Here is a 25,111-nt window from a genome sequence, read left to right as displayed (position 1 = left end):
CTCCTCCTCCTCCTCTTCCTCCTCCTCAGGGAGAGTGCTAATGAAGTGGGAGGCTGGTCAGATGGGAGACTCTCTAACTCTTGGGTTTGGAGCAATCAATAAAATACAGAATGCCACCCTTGCCTTCTTCTTTTCCCTAATTTTCTCTCCTTTGTCCTCTTCATCTTCATTACTGTTCCCCCTGTGTCCCCTTGGGAAAATTCTCAGCTTGGGATGAATAAAGTACTTCGATTCGATTCTATTTTATTCTATTTGTTTCCACCATCTCTCTCCTGTATATTTCCTCTCTCATTACCCTTTAATCCTCTCCTGTTAACCGTTTTGCCTTACCCCCTCTTTTAGTAGTGAGAATGTTTTATATGAGCACTGCAATTAGTGTGGCACCGGAAGACAATTTTCAATTTTATTCACAACTAATTTACCTCCTCAGTCAATACACTGTTTTGACTCTCCAGAAGTTGCACTAAGAGTTTGGAAGAAAACAACCCACTGTCAGGGACCTCTAATCAGAAAACACAGGTGGAAATTTAAAAAAAAAATGTGCACACTTAAACCTCCTTAATACAAAGTAAAACAATGCGTCCTATCCATCTCAGACACTTTACTGCTCCTGAGAGAGGCTTTCCAACTTGTGAGACAACAGTGCCCCCATCAGGCCATCATTAGACATGCGCCTCTGTGAAGTTGATCCCGTTAACCAAGCTTGTTTTAGCCCCCCAGCTATCTCCTCCCACAAGGGGAATTGTGTAAGTGGATTTAAATAAATTAATGCCTCTTTTGCAAGCCTAGGAACACACCACAGAAAATAGTCCACAACATAAAAAACCTTAATGCTGTCATATTCACAAAGATAAAGAAAAACATACACTTCTTTTTCTAGCTTAGGCCTATAGGCCCATATTTTAAGACGGCAACAATTTGAATATGTCATGCCTAATTCCACGTTTAGGCTGAGATGGAATTCTCCAGGGACTGAATACAAAGCAGTGTGCAAGAAAGACACTTGACTAGTCAGCTGGAACAACACTATCCAAGCTCGAGGGATAATCAGACTCACCATTTTACTTTAAAACTGCTTTAAGGGAAACCATTCAAATGCCTGAAGGCAATAAATAAAAATTTCTGTTCCCATGCCAACAAACAATGGTCTTACTTAGCATTCACAATATTTGTCAACAGCACTTCATCGCATATGTGTTAAAATACATCAGATTGAGATTGTTAGGCTCATCAAAACATAAAGTCTAAGAGAACATGTTCCAATTAAATCACATACTTCAAACGCTGGATATTATTTACTGTGTAAAAGAAACCAAGTTCTCAGTTCTCTTGCTGCAGCTACTCAGCAATACTTCTCCCAGTGGAAAACAAAGAAATGTGTGAGGGAGGCTCATGAGGTCTTGGTTGTTAGAGTAAATACATGGCATTAGCTAATTGGGATCCAAACAAACTCTACTGCATGAAAATAAATGGAAAGCAGGAGGTGCTACAGTGGAAAATATAAAGTCAGCTCCATATTTGTATAATGCGTCTTTGTGTTTCTTCTTTATTAGAAGATATACTGTCTACCGTTGAGGCCTAATTAGGGTGTTGCACCAACATCCTTTATGGAATCTCTATGAAAGGACTGAATATTAATAATCACTAATAACTTCAAAAAGGGTACTATGTAGTCTAGACTACAAATAAAACACACTGTAAACAAGCACAGAGAATGTACTTTATTCGCTGCAGTTTGATGCAATAAAACCCTTAATAAATGAACACACTGTCCGAGTTAAGCTACAAAGGAAAGATCTCTCAAAAGAACAAAGACACCCTGGAGGTTTCAGATAACAAGCTCCCTGATCTCTGGTCTTTACACTACAGTTATTCTGAAGCCAGATGTACGTCTACCTCTGGCTTAAGACTGACACCAGAGGGATTACCATCTATTAGCAAAAAACCGAGGGACAGATTGGAGCAGCTTCTCATTTGGCCTGAACGCAGAACAGTTCTCTGAGTACAGTGCATAATAATTTGTTCAGTAATTAAGTGTGTTTACAACATATAAGTGAAAGTAAGAAAGAGAAGCAGAGGAAGGAAAATAACAAAATGTATTTATGCAGTGCATAGCAGAATGTTTTGCACTCCTACCTCAGAGTCTTCATTGTGAAGCCCCAGTTGGAGGACAGCACTGGGAGACTTCAGCCTGGCTTGGCTGGACTGAGCCATCTGCAGGTTTAAGTGCCAGCCAACATACTCCAGCTGAAACACAAAAGCCAAGCCTGGTAAATGTTGACATATTTGAATTAAATAAAGCCCCACACTTCAGTTTGATAATTGCTTTAGACACATTTTCCAAGTGGAATGTTTCCCATTAAATGCCAGCATGTGTATGTATATTTGTATTTTTTCCTCATCCATTCTAGTGTCTAACACTGGATTCCAAAAAGTCTAACACCCCATAATATTCAATGCACAACAAGGAAAAGACACCGATCTGCACATTTGATATCCTGGAAGTTAAAAACGTTTATCCATACATTTGAATGTCATAAATAATGGTTGCATTTTGTGATAAGATGATTTTGTCATGAAGATGTATTACTATAAAAAAAATTCCCCTTCAGGCTGAAGTTCCTAGCATGTCTGCAGGTTATCAGACCTTCCTCCTCTCATCTCCAACAAACTCCTCAAACCAAACCAACCAATTCGGCAAGCGGCCTGGCTGATTTACTCACAGATACTTCATTGGTAGCACTGTGATAGATTAGCAGCACTGAGTCAAGGCAGGGCAGTTAAGTGTTTTATGATGCAGAGCGAGGCCATAATAATAAACCATGTGTGACTTATTGGGTCTGGATGCTTCCACCGCATCAGAGGACAGGTGTGAGGTGGGGAAAAAAAAAGAGCTAGGCAACATTACTCACAACTGGAACAACATCCAAATTAGCATGAATAAACACTACACCTCTGTAATGAGATACATATTTTATGTTCAGTTTATGCAAATATATCCTAAAAATAAATAAATAGGTAAATTACAAATCTGAACAATCTGAAGATAAATATGTCCGGTGCATCATCATATAATTCCTATTAATTTTCTGGTCTTGTCATTTTTTTAATTTATATGAAATATTACATTTAATTTTGTAAGTTTTAATCTTATTTGATCAATGTTCTGTCTTCTCTGCATTGTCTTTGATGATGTCTTCTCTGGCTCTAAAAACACACCATGAAGATATTTTACTTACTCACTCAAATAATCCTGCTGCATATTTGATGAAAAAATGGATAACATGTACATATGTGTAATGATAGTGATTCCTAGTTAAACTGTTTTGTTCAAAGTTAAAGCTGAAGCAGAGGGCGGGCAGAGGAAGCTTCAGGGATCAATGGCTGTCAGAGCCTTCTGCTTCCAAACTCACAGGGGGAGGAAGAGAGATGACTTGTGAGACACAGGTAGGTTGGAAGTCTGAATGTATGACAGCAGCAACGACTCCAGCATAATGTGACTGACGTGTACACACTGTGTATTTATGCTGCGTTAGATCTTAATTCCCTTGTCTTTGAAAGGAATGCTGTGTGAAGTGTCACTGCATAATCAAGTTTTAAAATTAATGTGACAACTTGTGCGAGCTTTGAAAGAACGAACAGCAGGAAACACACAAAAGCAGGTCAGTCTTAATATGGACAGTCAGATGTTGCTTTTAGTATCACATGACTATAATTTCTCCAGAAAACTCATCTGAAAACAGTCTGATGGGAACATGGACAATGAAACGTTTTTACAGTCATACCTTTTTAGGAGCAAACATATTACGCTTTAGCCTCTCCACAAGCTCAGGTCCAGTAGTGGCCCAGGTTTGAGAGAACACCTCAGCTTTGTCTGGGTGTAGATGAAGCACCTCCAGCTGCTGCTGCAGAGAGGCTGGCTTAACGTTGTGATACACAGCCTAGGAGAGGAGGAAAGGAAAAGAGGATAGGGGAGAGGAGAGATAATTAATAAAAAACTACATTTATCTAGGGTTTTACGAACATATAAATATGTGGCATTATTGCTACCAATTTAACTTTAAAAAACATTCAACACAATCATGTAACATGCAGACTTTAACAACGCAACAGTGACCCCAGCTGGAGATAAGTAGACAAAAACCTCCTATTTTTAAACAAATTGATTATTTCAGTCATGTGATATAATTTAAATGAAAATAGAGACATTAGACAAACCTTTCATGGACTACAACACAACCACCCACCTGCTCTAATATAAAAGCAGAGGTTTCCAAGACTAGGTTGAGAGCATGTTTATCCAAAGACAGAGCAGCCTGGAGTTTTTGCTCTTCTTCTTCACTGAATGTCCGCTCACCCTGAGAGGAGAAACAACTGTTACACAGAATTATCTGTGCTTCATGAAATAAGATTTTATTTTATTATTAAGCAAAATATATATTCTTTTCACTTATCAAACCAGAAACCCAAACGACAAACTGTCTAACTGACAAACTGTTCTTGGATTAAAAGTCTAAGCTTCGCAGCCAGCTGAGTCTTGTAAAAAAAAACTAGAATGAACAACGAGCCCCGGCCTGTGTTTGGATTCATTAGAGCCGAGTCTGACTGATGCTCCAGTAAGTCATTATGCATGCTTGGACTGCTTACTCCGGCACTACAGCTTTGCTGCAAAGCTTCTTGTCTCTGACACAGATAACACTGTGCAGTCACTTTACCTTCAGATGAAGCTTTTGTATGATGCGAGAGATCAGCCTGGAGAACTTATTCACATCAATAGTGTTGATGAAAGTCACTGCATCTTTTATGCTGTTAGGAAAGACAAGGCCAGAGTGTTAATGACAGGTAGGAAGTGCTCAGATCTTTGAGTAAAGAAAAAGAATGGGTTCACTGTTCATGAGAGATGGCAACTATTGTATACATTGACAACACACATAAACTGTAAACATATAGCATTGACAAAAGTGTTTTGCATTTGGTCCCACAAAGTTAAAAAAACACAAAATCAGATAAAAGCATGAGCTGCCTGAAGCTATTGAAGCTATAGATAAATCAAGTACAAAGACTACCTGGCAAGTAAACATAATGTATGCATTCTTTACACAGTGTGGTGTCAATAGGTGCATCATTTTTACTTTTACATGGGATTTTGTATTGTGGATCTGTTACCTTCCCTTATTTTTGTCAGTTAAACACAAAACTACTACAGTGACAGTGCACAAATTAGCACCTTAAACAATTCACAGTGAAGTAGATCTTTGACATTATTGATTTGTATTGCAAAGCATCCATTTCGACATTTAAGACTGCTAATGTATGTGTGTTTCACTCGAGAATTAAAGTATAAAGCGGTTCTTTCTGCACAGTAATTTGTAAACACAAGCATTTGATATTTTGATATTTTAATTAGTGTAACATCTAAGAACTGCTCAAGTGGACATTTGTGAATTACATGTTAACTAAAAGAAACAAAAGAACCAGCGTATAAGACAGCGTGTATGAAACGATTTCACTTCAAAAGAGTAAATAAAAACTAATAGTATCATTAACCTGTGCTGCTGTAATTGCTAAGGTCTAACTGCACAAACCACATTATCGATAACGTTTAGGACGCCTCCATGTAGCTACAGGTAGCTTACCGTTACCTGCTAATAGAATTGGCTGTCTTAAATAAAATTCTATAAAAATGTTGCCCACCTTTGTGTTTCTTTAAAAATAGAAGTCATTGTTGTCTGCTTGTTTCTACAGGGGAATAATAAAGAGTTAAAATGTGTCAAAGCGGCAGCAGCATCCTCGAACTGTTGTGATTCCTACTTCCTGTTGTCACAAGACCACTCACGTGACAGGCAAGGCTGTGCTACGGTAGCCGGCGTGGTACAAAAATGAAAAAGGAACCAGCCACTACGGCAGACGCTTAGGACAAACCGTGCAACAATTGAACAAACTTACCCATGAAACGCGACAGTTTCAGGGTCATTCTACGAAACGGGTGCCATTTCCACTTTGCAATTTGTAAAATTTTCATCAAGGCTAAGAGTTTTTTTTAGAAATCCTCTTTATAAAAGACATGTTAAACCTTCAGAAAAATGTGTTTTCCCACCTCATATAATCCTTATTTATATTATCCTTTTAATTCAGACCTGGGGGTCATTCTTGCACCACCCCGTCACAGACAATTTGTGTACAATTTGACTTGTAATACATTAAATAGTTGTTTTAAATCAAATGCTTTCCTATAAGTAAACTGTCCTTTTTTAGGATACTAATAAGTTTAGTCTTGTTATTTAATTATTATTTATTAATTTTAAGAGTTTTAGTCTTGAAATATGGATTTGACATGACCAGAGCTTCAGTTTCTAAACAAAAAACACTATTTCACTATATATTATCAAATGAACATTGCATTTATTTGAACAGTCCAAGAAGTGAGAGCATTATGACACATTCATTTATAGAGCATTTCACTCTCCTTTCACATTTTTTTAAAGAAAATTACACTGTGACGGAGTGGTAACACACGTGACGGGGGGGCAACTCATGTGACGGGGTGGATTTCTTATGGGTATCAATGTGGAAATAATCATAAAAACATTCAAATTCATGTATCTATGTTATTTTGATTAAAATAGTCTACTCGAATAACCATTACAATTAAATTAAACAATTAAAACAGAGAAATGTAGGCCATTTAAAATTGAAAAATGTATTGCAAAACCTATTAATTGTCACGACCTGGTGACCTGGTATTTATGGTTTAGTTTTCCTTGTTTTGGGTTTTTAGTTTAATCTGTGTTTAGTTATTGTTATTTTCCTGTTCTAGTGTTTTGTTTAGTTGTGTCTTGTGCTTCCTGTTTTACTTTGATAATCCTGACCCCCTGTGCATTGTCTGGAGTTTTGCTTCCTGTGTTTTCCCTCCTTGTGTGATTACCTGCCCCGCCCTAATGGGTGCCACCTGTTCCTCGTTGTCTTCCCTGGTCCCTTTGTATATAGTCTGTGTCTTCCCCTCTGTCTTTGCTAGTCTGCCTCATCTGGTGTAGGGTTTGTTTTGTTCCATGTTTCGTTCCAAAACACAGGAAGTAAAACTCCAGACAATGCACAGGGGGTCAGGACTATCAAAGTAAAACAGGAAGCACAAGACACAACTAAACAAAACACTAGAACAACAGGAAAATAACAATAACGAAACACAGATTAAACTAAAAACCCAAAACAAGGAAAACTAAACCATAAATAAACACCAGGTTGTGACATTAACAGTGTCTGAAACTCTGATAAAAAAATTAAAGTAATTGATAAAATAGCAAGAATAAAAATTTGATGCCATGATGGAGACACCTCTATCTGCAAATATTTTATTATTATCATTATTCTGTAGTGAGTAAAATGAATTGATGAATTGGTGTTGTTGATTGAGTGAGTTTGTGAAAAGCTAGTGAGTGAATGGATGAGAGAGAGAAGACCAAAACAGATAAGTTAAGAAAAGTGATTATATTAAATTAAAAACACTAATAATATATGCTATTGAACTTTCCTATCCATGGCATATTAACCTACAGGTTGTGGGCTCCAATTAACTAGTTTTCTAGTTTAGATTGCATGTAATACCACCCCATCACAGTAAAAAATGTGACAGGGTGGTATGTGACAGGGTGGTAAATTTCAACCTAAAATGGCTGCAGTTCACCATGTGGTCAGCTAGCTAACTTAGCATATGTACTTTTCAACTTGAAATATGATCTTCTTTTCATTAATACTGGAAAAAAAGTGATAAAAAACTGTTTTCCCTATCAATTCCACGTGACGGGGTGGTGAGGTTAAGCTCGACGGACCCCGTCTAAAATACAAAAGCAACAAATAATCAACAAAAAATGAGGTGGGAACTTGCCTGCTTTTGAATTTTGCTGGTCCAAAGGCTTAAGTGATGTCACCTCTTTTTTTAAAATGTCATTTAAAGGAACAGTACATTTTTTATAGACAGACAGGGAATGAGTGACAGGGTGGTAAGACAAACTGAGGGACGCACAAAAATCCTAACATTTTTTATAAAATTAATGCTTTTATTAAGAATTTATATCATTTATAGTATCAGGGACATCTATTTAATTCTGAAAATGACAAATGTTTGATTTAAATTTTTGTTGTTTTTGTTGAAATGTTGGATGCAAAGTCTATGTTGGCCATTGCGGACATGGCAAAAATGCCACTATAAATTAAAAAATGATTAAAAATGATATCTTATTGTTTTGAAATAGCATTAATTCATATATTGTGTGATTAAGGAGACTTTAATTAACAAATATAAACTGTAGAACATGCAGATTGATATATTTTTATAACTTTTACATTGCATCAAATGTTGAGGACTCAAATGGCACCCGTTTGGTAGAATGACCCCCCAACATTTATAGACCAATATTTAAAAACACGTTTTGCAAAGTTGCTCATTTAATACAAAGTTCCTGTGCTGAATTATTTCTGTAGCTCATACACAGGTATTGAGTTGTTTTTTAATTCAATATTTTTTTTTGTTTGTTTACAATTGTGGCCTGTACATCATCGTTTTTATACAAATTGTATGCACAATAATTGTCTGCATATGCTAATGATATTTCTGCATTAAATCTTATGGTTAACCTTCCACTCATTATTTAGTGCTTCTAAGATTTGTAGTAGATTGATTAGTTAAATGCAGACATCTCATTTTTCCCCATTGCATTTGTTCTTAAGACAGTGCTCAGTCTTAGATAATGACATTTCAATTAAATGTAGTAGTAATAATAAATGTTGTCTTAGTCTGCATTTTCTGAATATAGTTAGATAACATGCAGTAAATAAATACAATAAGCCAAACACACGTCGAGTTTCGACAGTTTATTATGTTGAAAAAAAGAAAAGAAATCATGCACAGACAAAAATTAAGAGCATTATTTGATAAAAGTTGATAAATCATAAAAATATTTTGCATACAAATCAGAAAGAAAAAACATTTCAGCATTTATATTCATATATCCGTCACACAACATATCTGCAATATAATAATTTTCTGTACGCTATAACTTTCAAATACTGTAGCAGACTTGTTCACATTCTCCCTTGATTGATTTTTCTAGTCTGGAATAACCAAACCTGTATGACTGTCCCAAAATGTCACTACCTGCCATGCTTTCTGATTTAAGTAAACACTTTAGCAAGTGAAATAATTTCAGTTACAAACTGACAAGAGATTTGACTGGAGGATCTGTTCGTCACCCCCAGTGAGGCAGAAGGAATGTACCACTGATAAATAAATACTTCATTTTATCCTTCAAACAGAATCAAACACAAAGACATCCTTGATAGGAAAAAACAAAGCAATACACCAGAACAAGGAGTGTCAAATCACACAGTACCTTCAAGATGATAAACGTTAATAATCTGAGGTTTTGGTAAACAGATTGCATCACGGTAAACACTGGCTGACATCTGCAGGTTCAGGATCTCTCTGCCACTATTTGAAGGAGGGTAAATTTGGCACTTTTATGCTGATGTCACCAATGTTGATGTTTCTGGGCATTTCCGGGAGGTTCATGTTCTTTACAGCTGATACAGCACGAGCAGGAGCTCCTGCAATACCGGCCTACACACACACACACACACACAAAACACACACAGGGAGGCATGATAAGATACAAAACCAGTGAAGCAAAAAACATGCTGCACACGACAAGACACTGAACAGTGGACACACACACGCACGCATACACACACACAATGCTAAACAGACTACCAGACAGAAAAAGAACAGTCAACTGCTGACAAAATGCAAAAGCACTGACAGCTACTGAGACAGACAACATGTGCAAATGTACATTCAGATGCCTTCAGAGCTTCATATGCACATGCATTATTTGTTCTAGAATGATTTACATCACAACCAGAGCCAATTATGAGTCAACTGTGAGGATGTACTACACCACTCATTCACTTATTTGGATGTACTGAACATTCATCAAATGGACAAAAAAGGCAGCATTGCTTGGAAAGTGAACCCACCGGACTCTTGAGGACCGATCAGGGTAAAAATGCAAGGATAGAATTGGGTATAGTAGAAAAAATGGATTTGGATATGAAGGTGGAAAGGATGTCTGGATAGATAGCATAGAACGTGTGTCAAATTTTGGAAAATATGGCCTGGTTATATCAGGTTAAGCCAGGTGATAATGTACCTGTGGTGGGTCATAAAAAGGACTGTGCATAAATATGGCTATTTATTAAATACATATATATTTGTGAGTAGGTGAACATGGTTATTGTGCCATCTACACTGTTGACAACTACAGATGACATGAGGAGGTCGTAAGCCTACTAGTCTCAATGGGAGATCTATTCTAAAGGGCGGAGGAGAGGCTTCACTCTAACACAATGAATCTCAATGTGAAACAGAGCGAGAGAAAATTAGGGAAGCTTTCAATGAAGCACATCTGCAGAGAGAGTGAATGATTTAAGTGTGCACGGACATTTGAGAATCACTGCCGTTAGAGATCCCCCGGCTGAATCTTTACCGGACAGACCCAAAAATGTCCAAAAAAAAAAAGCAGAGAATTCTACAGTATGTCTGCTGGCATCTTTTAAAAACCAGTGAGAAATGTACACCCTTGTTAATCATTTAGTGATAGGACACAAAAAGCACGTCTGGAATGCGGATTAATCCACTTTACTTTTTCACAGGGTTATTTCAATGGACTGTTTGTCCTACCCTCTGCCAGGAATCAAGGAGACTTGTGTTAGGAGACCGTGTCGTTAACGAAGAGGAATGCTGATCCAGCACATGAGCTCAGTATTCTGGTGTCACACTTTCGATATTTTTTGGCTCACAGTAGGTTGCCTGGAGACGTGCTGTGTGAGACCACTGTGGTGGGTTTTTAATCAAATGTGACTAATACGTATACAGAAATAGTAACACCAGCTGTGTGACACTCGGGGTTTAATTCTCTTCTCTGTGTAAAACAGAGCGCATTTTAAAAAACTCTTGAGTCTTGAGTGTCTTGAGTCTTGAGTACTAAATAGTCACGTGACAGGGGAAAGGTTTTGGTTGTTTGTTTTTATTATTGCTGTAGTTCAGCTAAAGTTCAGCGTTTTGTCTGGCTGACTCTAACTCCAACTAACGCACAAGAGAGCATGCCTGGAGCTGAGGCAGACAGCCAGCCACCTAAGATGGCACCAACCCATCAATAAAAGAAGCTGTGGCCTTAATTATACATGATTTTAAGCCTTAATGGTATTTAAAGAAAATTAATTCACAAAGTTGTTGTGAATGGGTTGAATATCTACACAGATGAAAAACCATTTTCTTCTGTACCAAACTACAAACATGTTTATTTGAACATTTTTGGGTCTGCCATGAAAGATTCCTACTGTGTGTTAGTGGCGTCATTTGACTATCACATGAAGGGCCATATGGAGAAGACTCAAGGGGGGGGGAGTAAACTTCAGTTAAAGTTACAGTACTTTGTTGTAAATTTAGCAGTACCTGTGTCTACCTGTCCTGCCTGGTAGACTGAAAGATAAACGTCTGTAAAGAGAGAGAAGAATGGAAAAGAACTGGACAGAGTCAGGAAAAAGAGGAATGAGGAATGTTAAAGCAGATTTAAGTAATTACAGTTTATCTCCACAGGAAAAAAAAAGTGACAGGACCTATCATACACCACATCTGTGAACTCAAATGTGTTATTATCCTTAGCTTTATTGCAAAAAAAATAGCAAAACAGGAATAGAGGAAAAATCAGTTTGGTGAAATAACACCAACATGCCTCTTTTATCTCAAGTTGCCAATTTGGAAGAAGAACAGCTCATTCCTTGTTCCCCAGACACTGCCCTATAAATGAACAGCGTCAGTTTAAATTAGCATCAGTGTGAAAAACAAACTCTGTGGTCTACGGTAGGTCCAGGAGGGAAGAGACAGGGCAGCTCTGATGACTGCAGAACAGTAAAAGACTCTGCTTACAGAACGTCAATCGAGAAAAAAACAGGAGATCCTGTCTGGTTAAAAGCACACAATGCAACCCAGATTAACAGATATAGTGTAGTATACTCTGTTATGTTAGAGCACACAACTGATCAGCCAGTTAAAAACCTGACAAGCAAAATACAAGAAATGTATGACTTTCTGTCAGTGTCCCGCAATTTCAAAAATAAGAATGGTTCCCACAAACATCATTAAGAAACAATGCCGAATCATTAGTGCTGTTTTGAAACAATGAGAGGCTACAAATCCACTCTGTGCACAATAGAAATGATTTCATGAAATTGCCTCTGGCTGTCTGTCTGATTAAAATTCTCCAATAAGTAAATGGATGTTTATCTGCTTGCAGAAGCTGTATGGAAAGCAAAGCAATGTCCTTGCATAGGGCACATGTCTAAGCAAGGACACCAGCTTATAGATGTTACAAAACACATTTGAAAAAGTCTGCATGGATAGCATCAGGAAATTCACATTCTTCCTCCAACAATAATGAGCATGTAAAGACACAGCCTGTATTCATCACTGTAGGTCAAATTTAGATGATATGGAAGATTTAATGGTTACAGAATCTGGAGGTGCATTTGACAATGATACAGCTATGCCTCCATAGTAATGGCAGAAGTGATGGTTATGTATTTTATACTGAGGTATATAAGATAAGAGAGAACATGTAAAGTCTTGATCTGCGTTGAGAGCTGTGCAGCAGCAAAGAGAGGAGGCCGAAAAAAAGGGAACACAAACACTCAAGAGTAGGTAGGGAGCATCCACAAGGTCACTGGAGAATAGCATGCAGGGTGCAGCATACACACATGCCTGCATACTGTATACAATACCTCTGAGAGTTTATAGTCATACAAAGAGTTAAGTGGCAGGGTCACACTTACCTCAGCCTTCTCCATCTTGTTCTGGGCATCCACCTGCGTGATGATTTCGTTCATGTTGGTCTCCAGGACCATCCCACCCATCACCATCTCTGCCAGAATGTTGTGCACCTGAGAAAGGAGAGATACACATGCTAGATGTTAAAGTCACAAGATGATTTATATTACTGTTGTCACACTTTTCACACCCAATTAATCCTTATTTCAAACACACATTTTTTATTATTTCTCATTCCAACTACCAAATATTTATACATGTAGTGTCTGGTTACAGTTCAAATCATCCTGTTCAGTCTTTATGCGTGGTGTGACTTTCCACACTGGTTACACAATGTACATAAGACGGAAAAATAATGTGTGAATCAGAACAGCGATTTTCATTAAAGCTCAATGATTTCTAGCCTACCAGCATTATAAACATGTTACATCACGGACGGGCAGAGTTATTTTCATACCTTGTCTACGTGGAAAATCAAGTCAAGCTCACAAACATTCTCAAAGCATTTGTCCAGCGTTTCCACAAATACCTGAGAATGAAAAAAACACACACACACTGCTTTGCATGGATTGCATCACAAATCCAATCCACATGTTAGAACATTTGGTTTCCAGGCTTTTTACCTGGATTAAGTCTAAAATTCCTAGTTCACTCTCTGAAGAGTCCACACAGAACACAAAGTACAGCGTGGCATAGTGTCTGTAGATCAGCTTGTAGTCTGATCCTCCGATCAACCTGTAATGCAACAACAGGACAAGGAAGCATTACCTGAAAATTATTCATGACCAAATGCACCACATCAAACCTTGTCTGCTGTTGTTACACTCTACCCTGAGCATGACCTAATATAATAAGTAATAACACAAAAACACTCAAGAGGGAAAACAGGATGTTTACAATTGTGAGTCAACACCTGTAAAGATAAAACAGCATGAGATAAACATGAGAAGAAGATATGAAAGGCTGTGATTATCCCCCATAATACTGGCGATGATAAGAAATCAGCGACCACAGGAAACTACAGGAAGTGTGGTAACGATCTTGTGTAATCATAAACTGGAGGGGAAACTGTAACTTTGCATTGATTTCACACAATTTACTAACAGTTGAGAGGCGGAAAAGTGCAGGAGCCAGCAGTGGAGTTTCACAGTGTAACATGACACCTGGTTGCTCATTCATGAATGATAAATGAACATCAAACAAAGGTGGTTACTATGGATCCATAGAGAGAAAACCCTCTGAGCTTTCTTTTGTAGTGTGAAATCAATTCCTATAATGTTGCTTCAGAGTAGATTATGTACTGTGAGTGTTTACCTTCACTACACACTGACTTCTGCAGCAGTTAGGCATGGTCACTTAGGCACTACACACACATGGCACATGCAGATAAAAACTGGTGAACTGTCCCTTTAGGCTGCTCATCACTTACATTCCTCCTTCTAGGAAGTTACAGACATTCTCATCTCTTTTTGAGACCAGGTGAAATGTTTCCCTGATGATCTGTTGCTCTGTGTCTTCAGTCTGCAGGAGGAATGAGGAAACAGAGGCCGTTAGACGAAGATGACATGTAAACAATGTGCTGCTTATGTACTTAATTGCTTCCAGTGAGCCATTTCATTACTACAAACTGAAGAGGCTGGGTTGGCAGGTAATTTATAGGACCCTCTTGCCTCCTTTCCCTTAAATTAGTGCTTTGGTACAGACTGGAAAAAAACCCTGATTTATGTGTGCTAACCGCTCTGTTTGTCATATTCAAGCACACAATAGTATCCAAACGCTACAGAGGTTTGTCTCATCGTTACTTAAGCATGTTTGAAATAACAGAGAACAATACAGCCTATTGTTTATGACATTTTAGTGTAACTTCATAGTCTGTTTGGACTGAGGCCGCTTCACCGAAGGGTGCTAATGTCCTCACAGGGTCCATCACAGGTCAGAGAGCACAAGGAGAGAAGAGGCTGGCCGGTACATGCAGCTGGCTGGAAGGCTGAACTGGTCATGTGACTGATAGCATGGGACCAGCAGCATTACAGTACTCAAAGCTTAATGACTGAAAAACAGCATAGCAGTGGTGATTTTTCCATCTTATAGTTCTCAGATGGATCTTCAAAGTTTGAAAGATGAATATGACCATGTTTCTGGGTATGTCATAAGCAGATCTATATGTGTATCAATGAGGGCATGTTTGACTTTTATATAGCTGTGTGTTTTAGTTTATTAAAAATATATAAATATATATATTTCTGACCTGTAGGTGAAAATAAATGAGCTTTTGTGAGCTGTTCTTACAGGTGATCCTGCTAACACCTTTCCATTAGCCAGTTTAATGTCACAAAAGTGCAGACACAGATCAACATGTGGGACAGGGGACAGGGGGCAGGGAGTGTTTAAATATGGTGCTAAGGCTCCAACCTCCTGATGGAGCTGAGATGTGAACTCTATCTTTTCCCACTGAAGACAAACTCTCTGGACTGCACAGACTTACAGCACACATGCACATATTTCACTCTCCCCCTTCTTTACGTCTGAGCATGCAGGCCGACTCCACCTCTTTTGTTTGCACACACAAGGTCACAATCATTCAACAGTTTCTACTACTGTCTGCAAACACACACAGTCCAGTCTTATCAATAAACTAAGTTATACGAACTGAATGTAACAGATTTTCACAGCTCACGGTGTGTATGTGTGAAACATTATATCCTGCCCGCCAGCAAGCCGACACCTCAACAGATGGTGTCTACATAGGTTGCTTATAATCCTATCAATTTATCTCTCTGATGTACAATTGCATCTGCATCCATGTCAATACATACTTTAGATTATTCTACACGGACATGGTAGCTGCAGGATTATAGTGAATTTTGGTCTATTCCATGGTCTTATCAGTTTTGTAAAGCCTTTATAAAAAGCTGCAGATCAACAGCTGCACTGGTAAAACCACACATTCCTTACAAAATAATGCTTGCATTTTAGATTTTGTTATTATTTACTGTCTTTTCTTCGAGGTTTCTGAGAAGTTTTGTGATTATGAGAAAATGATCTGTATCATTAGTTTGAGTTTAAGCTGCATTCATTAAACTGACCCAGCTTTATTTTCTGTCAATCAACTAATCGGCTAATCAACTTATCTGCTCTGGCTGTAGCAGAGAATTAACTTGGTGGCCTGGTTGAGCCACTGTGTACGTCACTTATTGTTACTGTAATACCAGTGTTGCACAGGGGGCAGCCAGCCGGCACTCAGATATAAATCCAATTATGAGAAGAGGCCAACACAGAAGAGGATATTACATAAGCTGACATTTGTTTGGTACGCTCCCTCCACCGGGCCATGCCTTCCAAACTTCATTCATGGCACCAGCTGTGGTGAAAGGTTGTCGTGAGCACGAGTCCCTCACAAGGGCGTAATTACAGTCATGTGACACAAACAGTGAACTCACTGCAGTGTGTTCATCCCCATCATGACGAGCAGCACAGCTGGATTTGACGTGAGTGGGGCGCAGTCCTTTTCATACACAGGCAGAGCAGGAACGTAATATCCTCGCTTCGGCTTGCACACGTTTAATTATTCATATATTTTTTTAAACGCAGGACTGACAAACAGCACATCAGTAAAGTACACACACCTTCCCCATTCAAACAGTCTGCAACAGTCCCACCAAACCACTGACCGCATAAGAAACTTATCCGCTTTTTCATTCATTTACAGTGTTCATTCGGGGCAATAAATCACATGAAATGAGAAAACAAACAACACTGTTACTCACATAATGCTCGTAGAATTTAGAAAGCCTTGGTTTCCCGTGGTTGTTGAATATTAAAATGGCTTTTATCATGATGCTAGCTGAGCGCAGGGAGGCGGGGAGCAGAAAGGGGTCAGTCAGATAGACTGCTGCTTGAACCCAGGTCTGACCAGGATTCCAGCTAAATCCCGTCTCGATGTAAGGTTTGTACGGGATAGCTTCCAGCTACACGCTGCTACTCCTCCATCGTCTCTTTACGGAAATATTCCACGTCAAAGGACCAGGCATTTCTCCTCCTCCTCCCCTTGCTGCTACGGGAGCCGCGAAGGTTCAAACTGTATTAATTATTTCGACTTCTAAGTGTAATACTCGGAACAGCCAGGAAGTGGCGACATTACAGGTTTTCAAGCGTTTTGTTATAATAATAATAACGTAATATAATGAAAATAAATAACATTATAAATATTTATTATAATTATTGCTGCTGTTGTTGTTATGATTAATAGTAGTAGTATTAAGTATTTCTATTTATCACCAACTCCATCTCATTTTAAAAAGCGTAGTGTCAAAGTGTCAAGTGTCAAATGTCAAATTGAGCCTGCATCATCTTTTTGAAAATGTTAACAAAACCGGTGCACTTTCTGACAAAAATATGAATCATTACTGTCCTGAAAAAGCTCCTGTTTATTCTTCGATATGGTCCTGTGGCTCCTGTGTGGGTAAAACAGTTTTTAAATCTCAGCCACATGGTGGCACAAAAGTACATCTCTGGACTTGATGATGTGGCAGCTCAGAGTGAAACTTGGCACAAAATCTGTTGCACATAATGTTCTCCTTCTTTTCATGCTGCCGGTAAACATGAAGCCCTGACTTCCTCAGCCAGCGAGGATTTTCCTTTGACTTACTGACACATGTTGGGTTACTACAAACAAATGCTAAGGTATCCTGCTGGACTATCCGAGCTCAGCTGGGATGTGGAGATAAACCCTGGGCTAACCATTGACTTTGAAAGAAAAAAAACAGTGAAGTATGCTGCACAGCTGTGTGACATATCTGATATTTTGAATTTCTGAGGCCTACATAACAGCAGCGTGCAAAAACAAAAACACACTGGAGCCTGAATATTATTATCGTCACTTTATGACCCTTGATAACCACGGAGACTCTTCAGCTCCGAGAGCAATCAGTAAAGAGGATGTTGGATGTGATATCAAAAACATGTGTCTGACTGCCTTTTGGTGTGTGACTGTGAGCAGAAACACACACAGGCAATGCACAGATTTGTTTCTCGGCCAAACACAGATATCTCAAATAGTGAATGAAGGTATTTATGACAATAGTTTCTCCCATCACAGATAAGCATAGGCTAAATAACCCTAGTACTTTTCCACCTGTGCTCTCACACCCACAAAATGCTATGTCTGCCCTGTTAATCCATTACCAAGTAACTGTTTGGGTTGAAAAACATTACTTAGAGAGAGACGGTGCAATTATAACATGATGCTGCTATTTTTAAAGACAACAATCACTTGATGCATTAAAACATGAGGCATGAGCTATTAAAGCTGTAAAGCTGTCATCCTCTTGCTAAAATATTCATTTTCATTTTCGTTTTTATTCATCTTTTTTCCCATACACACCACACACACACCTTGGACAGTGTGTTGTTGTTCAAATTTCTGAGGAGAGGGCCCTCCAAAAAAGAAAAAAGAAAAAAAAGAGGGCTATTGTTAGAGGAATGCCTCAGTCAAAGAGAAAGAAAAGAGGGGAAAGGGGTGGTTGTGTTTGTGACAACGTGGTAGAAAGAGGATTAGTCCAAGTTGTCAATGTCTGACATGAATCCAAGTTTTGATTCAAACACACTCACTAAAAATATCATTTGCGTGGATCAAATGTGTTGTAGATGCACTCAGGCATATTTTTCAGCAAGTGACAAAAGTTCATCTAAATTAGACTGTGCACTGTGGGCGTTTACCTCTTTTCCATAATGGTACAGCCCATCACAGCAGCTCACCCCCAAATTGCAGCGCTGGCCTATAAAAAGTAAAGCACTGTGTGCAAACTTGTATAGAGAAAACCTGTTGTCAAAACGAGAAGCAGAACAACTGAGAAGATGGAGCAAACCGAGGTGGTGAAGCCAGAGACTCTGGAGGACCTGATCAAAATCCTGCACAAGATCTTCGAGAGTGACTGCATCAATGTGGAGGAGGTTCAAAACATAATGGAAGCATATGAGAGCAACCCTAATGAATGGATGAAATACGCAATGTTTGACCAGTACAGGTAAAAGTACTTCTGATTTTTAATTTGTTTTTTTACGGCTGTACAGTTATTACTTTTACAACTATTAACTCTTTCATTGTGTTGAACTGCACTGTGCAGCAGTCTATATGTTGGCTTTTGTGTGCGACGCTGATAAAGTTGATAACGCACGTGTAAAGATAAAATTTACAAACCAAAAATTTTTAATCAAAAATGTTTTTTTTTTCTCTTAAAACTAACCGTTGTTTCCATGTAGAGCAGCAGCCCGCGTCACAAATCATTTGAATGACAATAAATAAATCATGTTGTATGCGTATTTTATTTTGAAAGGACACTTTCACGCTTAGGGTCCCACCCGAAAAACCCGTTCCCAGTGTTATGATTAGTGAGGGATCAATGGAGGGTGGGTACGCGGACCATCCAATCAACATCGAGAACACACCCGCTGTATTTGCAGAGATGGATGCTGGATGGGTGTGTGTGTGGCTCTGTTGGCCAACGCGGGGCTGCAGCTGCCCCAAAAACATTTGAGAGCTGGAACAAACGTGTTGTGTTGTGTTGTCGCAAAACAAGGACACACACTGGCCTCAGATATAAAGGGGAGGGTGGGATATATATATAATAAACAAAACATTTCAAGCCTTGCAGACATTTGTAACTTCTATAAATACAATTTTAATACATCTCAGAATGATTTTACATTGATTGTTTCATGCACACAGTTTGTTGAGTGTCAAGGATGCATAATCTTCACATTCTTCTTCTGCAGGTACACAAGAAACTTGGTGGATGAGGGGAATGGAAAGTTCAATCTGATGATCCTCTGCTGGGGTGAAGGCCACGGCAGGTGAGATACAACCACATAAAAAAAATCCTGCACAAAAGCAACAAAAAGCATGCACATGAGATTGTTGTGAGTTTATCAGTTACCAGCCTCCCACTTTTAGATAAAAGTGATTTTCTCTTTATTAGTTAATAAAGATAAGAAAGTCCAATGGTCCACACACTGACAGAAAGGTTGTGCAAATGGACATTATTTGATGATACTATCGCATGCCCCACTTTGTCCGCAAATAACACCTGATGTTTGCTGTCTGCAGAGCCGGCTCTAGCCATTTTGATGCCCTACAGGTCAGATTACGGTCCGACGCCCATGTTGGGCCACGGAGCGCATATTGTTTGGAATTATGTTACTTGTTTGTGACCAACAGGGCAAAAAGCGGTGATTACTGGGTATGATTCAATTCAACATATGTATATACACACAGTCAATTAAGCTCTGACTCAAGCTCAATCGCGGGACCTGGTATCAATCCCAAAATCCATCCTACTGGTTCCCACGAGATTTGCGTAAGAACCCACAATTCTCCCGAACTCTCTACCTCTAGCAGGTGGCGCCTAGGCAACCACCTATGCCGCTTATGCGAAGAGCCGGCTCTAGCAGCCAGTGTCTGATGATTTCTTTTCTTTATATGACTACATATTAATGGACATTTACAAACACACAGCAGTGGGGCTGTAGGACGTCTTTGCTCTTGTAAAACCATGACATGGCAGAACTAATGTTCTTACTTATTTATTATCTAATGCATACATTTTGCTTAAATGTCAGTGACACATCTTGACTCTGTGTACTTTTTTTGGTCCCTTCACACTTTGCAGTAGCATCCATGACCACACAGACTCCCACTGTTTCATGAAGCTGCTGCAGGGTCAGCTGAAGGAGACGCTGTTCGAGTGGCCAGAGGGCAAATCACAAGGAGACATGGTCCAGAAATCACAGAGGATCCTGCAGGAAAACAAGGTTGCTTACATAAATGGTGAGACTGGATGATGTGTGATTTTTTTATCCAGTGTGTGCTGATATTTTGTCGCTGTGTCCATGCTGTGCTCAGTACAACAGAACAGACATGTCTGTCCCAGGTGAGATATGCTGATGTGACGTGTCCCTGAGTCTCAGAGATGAAAGCTTCAGTCAAGTCTGTGATACCGTTTACAGCCCGCAGTAACACCCAGTTTCCAGCCTCTGCAGTTATGTAATGTTAAAACTGTCTCACAGGAGTTGGCAGGCAGTTGTATCTTAACAATAAACAGTATTTAGGTCTGTCCCTCCTGATCACTTCTGAGTGTTCCCCCAAAGCAAACAGAATCCGGGTGTGACTGCTGACCACAGCACTGCCAGGGACTTCATATGTGTTTGTGTGTTTATGTGTTCAGACTCCATCGGTCTGCATCGTGTGGAAAACGTCAGCCACACGGAGGGCGCAGTGAGTTTGCACCTCTACAGTCCCCCATTCGACACCTGCCAGACTTTTGACCAGCGGACAGGACACAAGAACAGAGTCAAGATGACCTTCTGGAGCAAATACGGAGATAGGACTCCATTCGTAAGTGCCTTTTTCTATAAATACAAACTTTTATTCCTTAAAAATAGTGAAGGAAAACTTCTTTTGGCACTGATCTGTCAGATTTCTCATCTTTTTAAGCCCACATTCAGCTCTGTAGACTAAAACTGAACCCAGACACACGTGATGAGTCAACATGCAAAAACTTTAATTAAAGCCCTGCAAAGTAACCACTGCAGCTTATGTAACTGCACAAATGCATATTGTGAGAGTTCAAATCTACTGCCACACACAGCAGCACTATAAACTGCTGCAGACTTCTCTGTCTAACCTATAATTCCTTATGGAAGCAGGAACTTTTTTTTTATAGGTCCCTGCGGCTCTTGTTAAGTGGAGCCTTTGAGAAATTAAAGCAGCACCCCTTGAAGATTCAGGAAATAATAGAAAGTTTCCATTTGCGTCTCATTAAATGTGTTTAAGGGTGTTTCTATTTCTGAAAAAAAAATTGCTATAACAAGCTAAAGATGTGACATTTATATATTTATTGAACATTAACAAGCATTTTGAGGTTCAGTCAAAAAACTGTTTCGGCCATCTTGCCAAACAAGCTTATCAGAAAACTACAAGTTGTATAAGCATACCATGACCATAATTTTGTCAAGTTAATCCATTAGATTGCAACACAAAATGGAGGAGATAAGATAGTAAAAGTACACCAGTGTGAGTACACAATGAACTCATGCCCTCAACTGTTGTGGTGTGAGGTTGGTTTTGGGCTCGTATAGCCACTCTGGGGCCACAACTCAGTAGAAAATGGAAACTGAAGTGATATATATTATGATATACGAGTCAGCTTCGCTTAACTATGATCATCTTTCCTGTCCTTAGGAGGCTACTGTTTCACAGGAATGTAGAATTGCAAGATATGAGTCAACTTTGCTTAACCATGTTTTTTTTATGTCTATCTTGCCCTTCCTCAGGAGACTACTGTTTCACAAGAGAACAACTAAAGGTCACCAAAGGAGGATCTGGATGGTGATGAAGACAAAATATGCATTCAAAATGACAATGCTATGAAATTGAATCAAGGGAAATTGCTGGGAAAGCGAAATGTGCACCTACTATGACTAAGCAACCCATTAACAAAAAAAAAGTTGTTCAAAAGCACAACCCAGTAATTAGAATGGCTTTATCGCTGCCCAGTGTGAGCTTGGCAAATACTGATGAGCACAGGATGAATGCATGAATAGGCTTGGACATGGATTGAATCTGCCTTTTGTTTGCTGGGCCTGAGGAGACCCTTTTCCAATAACAACATTCCTGTCCATCCACAACCTGTGTAAGCACACTTTTGTAAAGTTATGGCCCATAGTCAAAGAGTAGAGCTTTAGAATTTAAAAAAGGGGGGAGGGAGGGGCGGGTTATATGTTGCTGTTATGATGTTTCTGTATTGTGTGTTTGATTTTGATTTTACCACTCGAAATTGCCTTAACCCGTTGGAAATTGTCATGGAATGTAACGTCGTTTGTACAGTCTTACTAAAAAAAAAAAAAAGAAGTTTGTTCTGTTTGCAGTTGGAAAAAGAAATGAAATGTAAAGCTTTAGAGTTGTGTTTGTTTTTAAAAGTGCGATGTAATTTATTTGCAGGTTATCCTGTTCACTGAAGGAGTGTGTTTGAAATCAACCGGCTCCTGAATGTGTTCATACTAAAGTTTAGACCAAGAGAGTATTGTGTGTGCAGGGGTGGGGGGGGACTGTTTTGTACTGTTAGCAAACTATACGTAAATAAAACTCATACTTTTTCTCAGGATTCTGGCATATTTTGATTGTAGCTGTGTATTTATATATATACATATATATGTATATAAATATATATATATATATACATAATGAGTAGCTTTATGGTGTAGCACCACTCAATGCATGCATGATTTCTGTGATACAGTATAATGATCTGGCCATAACTTTAGACCATTAAAAACCTTTTCACATAAATTCTTTCTGTGTCCTAATCATTTGTCATGTTACAGATTTTTCCCTTATTTAATTATATATTCATATTTTTATTATTCTTACAAAATAAATCTGTTACCTAGAACACAGAATATTGGCTCATAATTCCCTTATGATTCAATGACTGCCACATTACTAAGTACATTATGGTAATTCAGGAAATACAGCAGTGTATTTAAAAAGCCTTCTGCATGCATTTCTCTCTGTACTTTGGCATTTGGGGAACTATTGATTGGACATTACCTTGAACAATAAATAGATTAATGTCAACGGTGCACTGATAACATTATTAAAGGACGTGACTAAAGCATCTGTGCATAGTTGGCAACTGTATTGATTGTGTCATAGTGTATTTATTAATGAATTAGAACGATAAGACATGAATACGTGCAAAGCTACATTTTTCCTGGGATACTATACTGGATCAGCTGCACATCCGTTGCAGATTTACAGCATGAGCAGATAAGCATACGGCTAACAGAGCACAGTGTATATTGTAAATCAATGTATTTTCTTATATTGCAGAAAAGGTACTGTGGCCACATCCAGGACTTCTTGGTCTAGACCACTTTTCTTTTTATGGTGTACTGATGCTGTTTGTTTTGGAGGGGATGTGGTTTATGACTTTGAAATGTAAACTTTGCTCTATACCCTAAACATTCACCTCTTCTCTTAGTTACATTTTCTCTAAACTCCAGCCTCTCGTCTCACTTCTGTGGCAATAATCAACAGTTTGGTTGAAAGACAAGACTCACTGCACGTCATCAGTCCCATTTCCTCACTATTTGCCCTCACTGAGAGCACACTGAGTTTGTTCAATAAATATCTCAGGTTTTCTTTGTACCAGGTCAGCCATGGGACTGGCCACCAGCCAGTGTTACATAATAATGACGCCTTAATTGCCCCTTCAAAGCACCTGTTTTATAAGAGGCCATATTTATTTGCCAAAAACCAGTCAAAAGACATTTACCTCATTCGAAGGATAAAATGTTTCGTTTGGCCATTTGGTTTTAATTGTTGATTATCATTAGTTTAATCATGCAATAAATCATAAACAATGGATTGCTAACATTGCTGATTCATCATAAGTGGTGACCCACAAGAGAAGGCTAAGATACCCTTCAGTGTATATTGTAGCATTTTCCAAGTGAATAAATATGCAACGCATTTAGAAATTGATCTTATTTGCGTATTTATTTTTAGCTGCACATGATGTTTGCCTTGGATTAGTAATATTTAACAAATATTTATGCAGTTGAAACAGAGCAGTAATTAACCCTCCTTTAGAGACACAGTGTATCCAGCAGCGCTAAAATAACTTTCCAGTGTGTTTTGTTTTCATTATAGTGTCCTTTTTGTTTCTATGACATCTGCTACTTGCTTTGGACAAAAGCTTGGGTACAATGACTGTAATGCAGTGTTCTGTGTGTACATGTTGTCCTTGGGTGATAGCTTTTGGCCCAGAGAGAAGCTGCTTTGACATGCAGTGGTCTACCGAAATATTTGGAGGTGTGTCCTTTTTTGTGTGTGTATGTCACAGGGTCTCTGATTTCTCCCCCATATCTAATGGCTCTCTATTACTGCAGTAGTCGTCATATCTGCACAGCTGTAAACATTATGGTAGCAATCATAAAACCTGACAGTAGTTCTCACATTGTCTTCCAAACCACTTCCTTTGCTCTGCCAGTACTGAGAGAGACTGAATGTGCAAAGTAGATACTAGACCAGATGATAACAGCAAGCCAGTGTTTTGTCTTCTATGAGACCGAAAGAAGTGGAAAGCTTTGATAATTCACTTATCGATGCAGCCTCAGTACACTGATAGTAGATTACCAATTTGTTCAACAAACAGTATAAATGCGGCTTTTTTT

General features: G+C 38.7%; 3 protein-coding genes across 4 annotated transcripts in view; 1 reads left to right on the top strand and 2 right to left on the bottom strand.

The window, feature by feature from the left end:
• The window catches only part of commd10 (COMM domain containing 10), a 45,324-nt gene extending 39,489 nt beyond the window's left edge, over positions 1 to 5,835 (bottom strand). Inside the window, exons 1-5 of the mRNA XM_028414511.1 lie at positions 5,695 to 5,835; positions 4,716 to 4,806; positions 4,248 to 4,358; positions 3,786 to 3,941; positions 2,137 to 2,247 (exon numbers count right to left, since the gene is read on the bottom strand). Of these exons, the coding sequence (XP_028270312.1) occupies positions 2,137 to 2,247; positions 3,786 to 3,941; positions 4,248 to 4,358; positions 4,716 to 4,806; positions 5,695 to 5,723 (498 nt within the window). The 5' untranslated portion in view covers positions 5,724 to 5,835. The remainder of the gene's footprint in view (positions 1 to 2,136; positions 2,248 to 3,785; positions 3,942 to 4,247; positions 4,359 to 4,715; positions 4,807 to 5,694) is intronic.
• A 3,018-nt stretch (positions 5,836 to 8,853) lies between these two features.
• ap3s1 (adaptor related protein complex 3 subunit sigma 1) lies at positions 8,854 to 16,923 on the bottom strand. Of its 2 annotated transcripts, none has more exons than XM_028414968.1 (6): positions 16,645 to 16,923; positions 14,307 to 14,398; positions 13,501 to 13,612; positions 13,335 to 13,406; positions 12,883 to 12,990; positions 8,854 to 9,613 (listed from the first exon to the last, which is right to left on the bottom strand). In XM_028414968.1, the coding sequence occupies exons 1-6, from the start codon at positions 16,711 to 16,713 to the stop codon at positions 9,485 to 9,487; spliced, it is 582 nt and encodes a 193-aa protein (XP_028270769.1). In that variant the 5' UTR covers positions 16,714 to 16,923; the 3' UTR covers positions 8,854 to 9,484. The 2 variants fall into 2 exon arrangements, with proteins under 2 accessions (XP_028270769.1, XP_028270770.1); XM_028414969.1 differs by lacking the exon at positions 8,854 to 9,613 and adding an exon at positions 9,657 to 11,548.
• Positions 16,924 to 18,670: 1,747 nt separating this feature from the next.
• Positions 18,671 to 23,037, top strand: cdo1 (cysteine dioxygenase, type I). Its single transcript, XM_028415348.1, has 5 exons — positions 18,671 to 18,903; positions 19,652 to 19,729; positions 20,545 to 20,702; positions 21,100 to 21,269; positions 22,208 to 23,037. The coding sequence occupies exons 1-5, from the start codon at positions 18,734 to 18,736 to the stop codon at positions 22,235 to 22,237; spliced, it is 606 nt and encodes a 201-aa protein (XP_028271149.1). The 5' UTR covers positions 18,671 to 18,733; the 3' UTR covers positions 22,238 to 23,037.
• Positions 23,038 to 25,111: the final 2,074 nt, after the last annotated feature.

Source organism: Parambassis ranga, chromosome 9, assembly GCF_900634625.1.
Source record: "Parambassis ranga chromosome 9, fParRan2.1, whole genome shotgun sequence".
NCBI classification, from domain to species: domain Eukaryota; kingdom Metazoa; phylum Chordata; class Actinopteri; family Ambassidae; genus Parambassis; species Parambassis ranga.
The sequence above is the reverse complement of the archived record's forward strand: the minus strand, read 5'-3'. Positions and strand labels throughout refer to the sequence as shown.